Here is a 7500-nt window from a genome sequence, read left to right as displayed (position 1 = left end):
GCCTGTGTGCCGAAACTGTTTGTGCTGTGCTGCTGCCCTATACCCACACTACAGGTATTAAACCTTCAAAAATACTTTTTTGTGTGCTGGCGTTTCCTGCTGTGACTTGACTGTAGTACCTACACAGTAATATTATGTACATACACTACAATACTTTTCCATACATTAATTAGCCTACCCAGGTTGATACACAGGAATAAAGCCACTGTTAAAATGTTGACACAAAGAGACACAAAATACATGCATGCTGATGCTTCCAAAAATCCAAATGAGTGGTGGTGTTGTAAAGACGTATATACAGTAGGAGCCTAGCGAGATATTTTAAGGCTATATTTGCACGCTGCTGTGGCAGACCTGCTGTTAAGCATCAACCCACTGCCTGTGAAGCAGCATGCAGCCAGCATGAGATCCTGAAGGAATATCACTAACATACTCTTCAAAATGAAACTTCTTGACGGATGTCTGGCCTTGGGATGTCATATATATTGCATAAATTTCCAGTTCCTCCGAAAAATCACGGGCTGACTTAAGGGACGAACACCATTGCATTTGACGTCTGTCTGTCCGTCCGTCCATCTGTCTGTCTGTCTGTCTGTCTGTCTCTTTTCTCTCTTGCTATTGTCAGTTCGATGTCATTCTAAATGAGGAAAAGCTCAATGATTCTCAAGATTAAATAAAGGTTTCATTCATTTATTTAATTATTCATTCTTTCTCAGACACTGGCTTATGGGGGTAAATCGCTCTCTCCCGTACTGGAGGAATAGATGTGGACACTGTGATCTTTCTGTCTGCTTCCTATCTTATACTGGTCTCACACACGGCGGTACCGCTGCTGCCTATGGAAGGCGATTCCATAAACTTGGGACTCCCACTTCACCCACAAAATCCAATTTTCTCCAGCTGGGCAGAGGCTATTCCTGGAACATTTATAGGCTTGAGATCAAATTGGCGAGTTGAAACCTCAATAGCGTATGAATCTTCTGTGTCTTTTTTTATTTTTCTCCAGGCATACAAGACACATACAGCTGCATGTGTGCAATATGAACACACATACTGTACACAGTAGGAGGCGGAGATTCATACCTTATTGAGCTTTTGCATATTGCACATATACTCACAGACGCCTACACACACACACACATACACAAACCTAAAGCTGCTCTCATCTCTTTCAGATCAGATCTCAGATCTGGTCCCAGCAGCTCCGTGTACTAGAGATGGAGCGATATGAAAATTTCATAGCACGATTATAGTGACCAAAATATCACGGTTATTATCAGTATTACTGTATCATGGTTTGTTAAAATGTGCTGAAAATGTTCAAATGTTCCAATGTACTAATACACTCACAGAAATCAATTCACCAAGTTGTATATTGAAAACTCAGACCCAAAAAGGATTGGTACAGTACACTCACTGAAATCATTTCTCCAAGGCTGCACGTCTGCATCTGGGAGACGGTTGCCAAGTTTGGTTGATGATGGACAGTATTTACCATCTTTTTCAAAGCACTGTAATCATGGTAACTGTGATGCCTATTGCCCGGCACACGGGGAGACAAACTGGACGCGGACACAACTCAATTCGTTTCGTAGTTTTACTGAACAAATAGCAGGTTGTATAACCTAAGAACAAAGACAGAGATACATACATTACTGTTAATTACCTACACACGGACAACTAATAAATTCACACAAAATCAAACACAATTTACACGTACCGTGGCATCCAGAATTGTCCGTCCAAATCACACTAAACCACACGTGCCTGGTACACTTTCTTTTATACCTTTTGACCCAATCACACCCCAGGTATCCTTACACCACGCCCATCAACTAGACCCAACAAAATCCCACTCACATTACAGAATCAGCTCAAAAAATAAATCTGACCCAATAATCTAAATATTATCCCTTATGTTTAAATATATACAGGTAAATTATCCCAATCCCGAACTGGACAGCACAGTAACACGGTAATCACGGTACCACGCTTTTAACGATAATGAAAATTTGAAACGGTGCGGTTATCGTAAGGGATTTGATCACGGTTATCATTAAAACCGGTTTTCATTCATCCCTAGTGTGTACCTATGCATACTCATTAAGCTAACCAATAAACAGCATCCTTGAGAGAGGGGCGCGGGAGGAGGCGTGGCCCCCAGCCCAGCTTAAGGCCAGACCGGTGTCTAGGAAAAGACAAATTCACTCCGGGGTTCAAACTGCTGCTAATAAACTGAGCTTGCGGTTGTACACATAACAGAGGCTGACGACAGTGTGTGTGTCCATCACCTTCCCCCTCTCTGCCCCTCTCTCTCTCTCTGTGGTTCAGAGAGAGGTGGAGTGCGTAACCTTGGGGCCAGACGGTTCCTCAGCAGGCCGAGGGCCATGCTGAAGGAGTCACTCCATCCTGCGTGCCTCCGAGCAACTGCTGACGCACCACATCCCACCGCACACTAATTACTGCATATCTACATATTGTACAGACACACACACACACACACACACACACACACACACACACACACACACACACACACACGTTACACACACACACACACACACACACACACACACATACACACACACAGATATAAATACACAAGTGCCGCCGCAGCAGCAGCAGCAGCAGCAGGGTATCTTTGTGGTTAGGAGAAGCTGTCCTGTAATTGGACTCATGCTACATCGCAGCATGAACCATATGTGTCCTGTTGAAGGACCCTTGAGCAAGGCACTGCACCCTTTACTGTACTGCTGAGTCATTGTAAGTCACTCTGGGTGAGCGCCACCTAAAGGGTTAAATGTAAACATGTGAGAAAAACAAATCCTTCTAAATATGTATATTTTATTATATTATTATATTATATTATATTTTATTATTCAGGCCGTGGTTAAGCTATAGATAGACTATAGACTGCTATATAGATATAGCAGTGTTGACGATTCAGACAGTGTTAGAGAGGTTCCGGTTAATAGTATTATGTAAATAGTAAATAGTAATTACGTAAATAGTAAATAGTACATTTGTAAATAGTAAATGTATAGGGTAATGGTAAAATGGTCACTTTAACTCTCTCAGAAGGAATAGGCTGGATTTTCACTTTAGCGTGTAAACGATTTTCAAAACCTTTCTTGCGATTGGGAGGAATTGAAATTGCTGCCTTGCCCTGCTCATGTGTGCTCCCATCAATCCAGTTCAGTCTCCATTCACATCCCAAGGACACATGGCTAGTCCAAGGCACATGTATACAGGAGCACATCTTATTATACTGTAGCACTTCCCAAACACACACACACTTTTTTTAAACCTCCGTCAAGGAGGTTATGTATTCGTTGCTGTTTGTTTGTTTGTTTGTTTGTTTGCCAGCAGGATTAGGGAATGACTACTGCTCCGATGGTCATGAAACCTGGTGGAAGGATGTAGCATGATGGGCTAAGGTCTCTACTCTCTGAGTGTCCTTCTAGTTTTAACCATTATTTAAGAAGGGCAAAGGCTGACATGTTCTGTAAACAACATTTCAGAATGGCATTGGAGTTGTATCCATGGTTACCATGTGTGTGTTTGTGTTTGTGTCTGCATGTGTGTGTGTGTGTGTGTGTGTGTGTGTGTGTGTGTGTGTGTGTGTGCATGTGTGTGCGTGTGCGTGCATGTGCATGTGTGTGTGTGCGTGTGTGTGCGTACTCACAGCCATCATAGATGTCAGTGGGGATGTGGACGGCCGTGTGGTTGTGATCAGTCACTCGTTTAAATGACAGGTCCTCTTTAAAGTCTGGTCGGATCCTGTACTTCTTCACCTCTGTCTCATTTGCATCCAGCTGGAAGAAAGAATAATATCTACATTATTTACTGTAGACACACTATCAGCAGTGCTGAGCATGCATTCAACACAAAACCTCTTGATTCTATTTGCTAAAGCCTCACACATGAAGCATATGCAGGTTTATTTTAAAACATCGCACGTATATACAGTATATACTATATATACTATAGACTAGACTAGACGATAAATCCTTGTCTATACGATACCTTCACTCTGCACTTTTCCCGCCCTCCCAGCTCGTCTAAGAAAAACCTAATAGCGTCATCAACTGTATGCTTGATAATATCGTGCGTTTTTCCCTCCCTTATCATCTTCACTCGGGGGGGGGAGTAACAAGACTCACATTGTCTACGTCCCTCGTGTGGAGATTTATAACTCCTACTGTGCATTCAGCAATTTACATCAATGAGAGACGTGCAGACAGGGAGATATATGAAGAGAGAGAGAGGCGCGATGAGATATGGAGGGGAGAAGGCAGGGTGGAGAGAGAGAGGCAGAGAGAGAGAGGCAGAGAGAGGCAGAGAGAGAGAGAGAGAGAGAGAGGCAGAGAGAGAGAGAGAGAGAGAGAGGGAGAGAAATATAGAGAGGGAGAGAGAGAGAGAGAGAGGCAGAGAGAGAGAGAGAGAGAGAGAGAGAGGGAGAGAAATATAGAGAGGGAGAGAGAGGGAGAGAGAGAGAGAGAGAGAGGCAGAGAGAGGCAGAGAGAGAGAGAGAGGGAGAGAGAGGGAGAGAGAGAGAGAGAGAGAAATATAGAGATGGAGAGAGAGAGAGAGAGAGAGGCAGAGAGAGGGAGAGAGAGAGAGAGAGAGAGAGAGAGAGCAAACAGCTGCTCCCCTAATACAGTAAAGCAACAGTGCAGCCAGCTCATACATCTCATCTGTCAATTAGAGGAGGAACATGGCAGGAACCTCTTCACCTGAGAGAGAGGGTGGGAGGAGAAGTGACGGAGAGGAAGCGGCAGGAAGAGACGCCTAATAGACGAGGCAAAAGAGGAGGCAAGTGCAGCAAAAAGGCTGAGGGAGGAGAGAGAGAAGCGGAGCGGGGGGGTGAAGACACGGAGACACGAGGGTAGCGAACGGAGGAGCGGGGGTGAAGACACGGAGACACGAGGGGTAGTGAACGGAGGGGGGGGGGTGAAGACACGGAGACACGAGGGTAGTGAACGGAGGGGGGGGGGGGGTGAAGACACGGAGACACGAGGGTAGTGAACGGAGGGGGGGGGGGTGAAGACACGGAGACACGAGGGTAGTGAACGGAGGGGGGGGGGGGGTGAAGACACGGAGACACGAGGGTAGTGAACGGAGGGGGGGGTGAAGACACGGAGACACGAGGGTAGTGAACGGAGGAGCGGGGGTGAAGACACGGAGACACGAGGGGTAGTGAACGGAGGGGGGGGGGGTGAAGACACGGAGACACGAGGGTAGTGAACGGAGGGGGGGGGGTGAAGACACGGAGACACGAGGGTAGTGAACGGAGGGGGGGGGTGAAGACACGGAGACACGAGGGTAGTGAACGGAGGGGGAACTGCAGGAGGAGAGGAGGTGAGATGGAGGGAGACGGCGTGTATCGAGACCCCATTAGACTCGCCCGTGGCTCTGTGTCACCTCTGTGCTCGCAGGGCTTTCCAATGGAAGGAGGGGAAATGGCTGTGAGGAGAAAACACACTCACATTGTCCTTTGCGTTGTAGTAGCCGATCTCGTTGTCCTGTAAACAAGTCAAGCAAATACCCACTTAAGCAAAAGAGGGAGTCTTGCACAGAGAGAAGTGTAACATTTATGTAGGGACGACATTTGCGAGTGCGGGTATAACTCCATTAGTTCATTTTCCCCCACCAATTGAATGAATACTGTATGAGTTGATCTTCTCGGCGGAGCGTGCCGTGTGTTCCTCGCTACGTGACGTGCGGAGTCATTTGCAATGCTCGAGGGATGCATTTTCCTGCCGCGCAATATGCTAAGTGCTGAGACAGCCAACTGTCTCTGTGACAATAAGCCTGACCAGCGCTTTACTGCACGGACCGCCGCTTTACTGCACCTTTTAATTGTGTCGTTCTTAGAAAGCAGAGGCCATCTGTGTGACTAATGAGAGGCCTCTAATGTGCCATAACATATAATGCACAATAAAGCTATTTACTAACGCAGCTTTAATCACTACTAATGACATACACATGCAAACAGATTGAACCTGTTCAGACACTGAAATGGATTCATGGCCTCTGTGTGCGTGTGTGTGTGTGTGTGTGTGTGTGTGTGTGCGTGCGTGCGTGCGTGTGTGTGCGCGCATGCGTGCGCATACGTGCGTGCGCGCGTGCGTGCATGTGTGTGTGCGTGTGTGTGTCTACCCGTCTGTTACCTCAAACTCATCTCGCCACTGATGCTCCATCTGGAAGTTCTCAGCAGCTGTGGCCAGTTTCTGTGGAGAGAGAAATGGCAGAGATTTAGACAGGAAACTAACTACACAAGGTACGCTTCCCTCACAGCTTCCGTCAAATTATAGCAAAACTGAATACTTTAAAAAAGCACGGAGGAGAGCATCCCGGAGACAGAGACATGATGATTATGCTCTGCTCTCCCTCGCAGAGCTGTCCAGTAGAGGCCACAGCACCACACAGTGTCATGGTGTCAGGATGAAAAGGTTGTGCTGGAGGAGAGGAGAGCCGTGAGACGAGGAGAGGAGCAGGAGGAACGGCAGATGACACTGAGTGAAGTCAAGAGGGAGGGGATTACCCATCTAAGGGGCTGTCAATCAAAAAGGAGACTACTAAATAACGGGGGATATAAAATGTAAGTCCCCTCACCTTGGCTGTGCACATCTGCCTGACTGACAGACAGACAGACAGACAGACAGACAGACACACACACACACACACACACACACGCACTCTCTCTCTCTCACACACACACACACACGTGCACACACACACGTATGTATGGATGCACGCACGCACACGCACACACGCATGCACAAACACACACTCACTCACTCACTCAGAGAGAGAGACAGAGACACAGAGAGAGATAGAGAGAGAGAGCGAGCGAGTGAGTGAGAGAGAGAGAGACACAGAGGGAGAGAGAGAGAGAGAGAGAGAGAGAGAGTGAGTGAGAGAGAGACACAGAGGGAGAGAGAGAGAGAGAGAGAGAGAGAGAGAGAGAGAGAGAGAGAGAGAGAGAGAGAGAGAGAGAGAGAGAGAGAGAGAGAGAGACTAATAGTCGCATATCATTAATCCCAGTCTGGGACATGTCTTGAAACATCACAGGTCACAGTGCTACTGTAGACACAGACAGTAGCAAACGCTAACAGAGCTTACACAAAGCAAACAGCCTGCATATGCCCAGCCCTCCATACTGAGCAGACACGTCTCGCAGCATCCATTACCATCATTCCACAATGGTGTCGCACAGGGAACAAATGGCTGTTTGAACTTCTCCATAGACATGTTGCCTATAAACCCACAACTGAAATAGCGTCTGTGTTTCAGTACTTGATCTACGCTGGCTGTCTAGCATATCTGTGTGAAATACACTGCACACTACATTTAGGCTTTCATTACATCCCAGAGTTAAAGTGGCTTTCTTTATGATATTTCCCAGTTTGTTGTCATTACTCATTCGGGATTTTTTCTAGCAAATGAGGGCAAAACTGGGAAGTCTAACAAGAACACAATGATAGAGCGAGAGAG

General features: G+C 46.6%; 1 protein-coding gene across 1 annotated transcript in view; it reads right to left on the bottom strand.

Moving 5' to 3' along the window:
- The window catches only part of LOC310792517 (voltage-dependent calcium channel subunit alpha-2/delta-1), a gene marked incomplete at both ends in the record, with an annotated part of 92594 nt that overhangs the window by 51433 nt on the left and 33661 nt on the right, over window positions 1-7500 (bottom strand). Inside the window, 3 exons of the mRNA XM_083654198.1 lie at window positions 3686-3815; window positions 5490-5525; window positions 6174-6233. Coding sequence (XP_083510324.1) covers window positions 3686-3815; window positions 5490-5525; window positions 6174-6233 — 226 coding nt within the window. The remainder of the gene's footprint in view (window positions 1-3685; window positions 3816-5489; window positions 5526-6173; window positions 6234-7500) is intronic.

The sequence above is a fragment of the Poromitra crassiceps genome, assembly GCF_964638095.1.
Source record: "Poromitra crassiceps genome assembly, chromosome: 18".
NCBI lineage: Eukaryota > Metazoa > Chordata > Actinopteri > Beryciformes > Melamphaidae > Poromitra > Poromitra crassiceps.
Note: the sequence above shows the minus strand (reverse complement) of the source record. Positions and strands in the feature narration are given on the sequence as shown.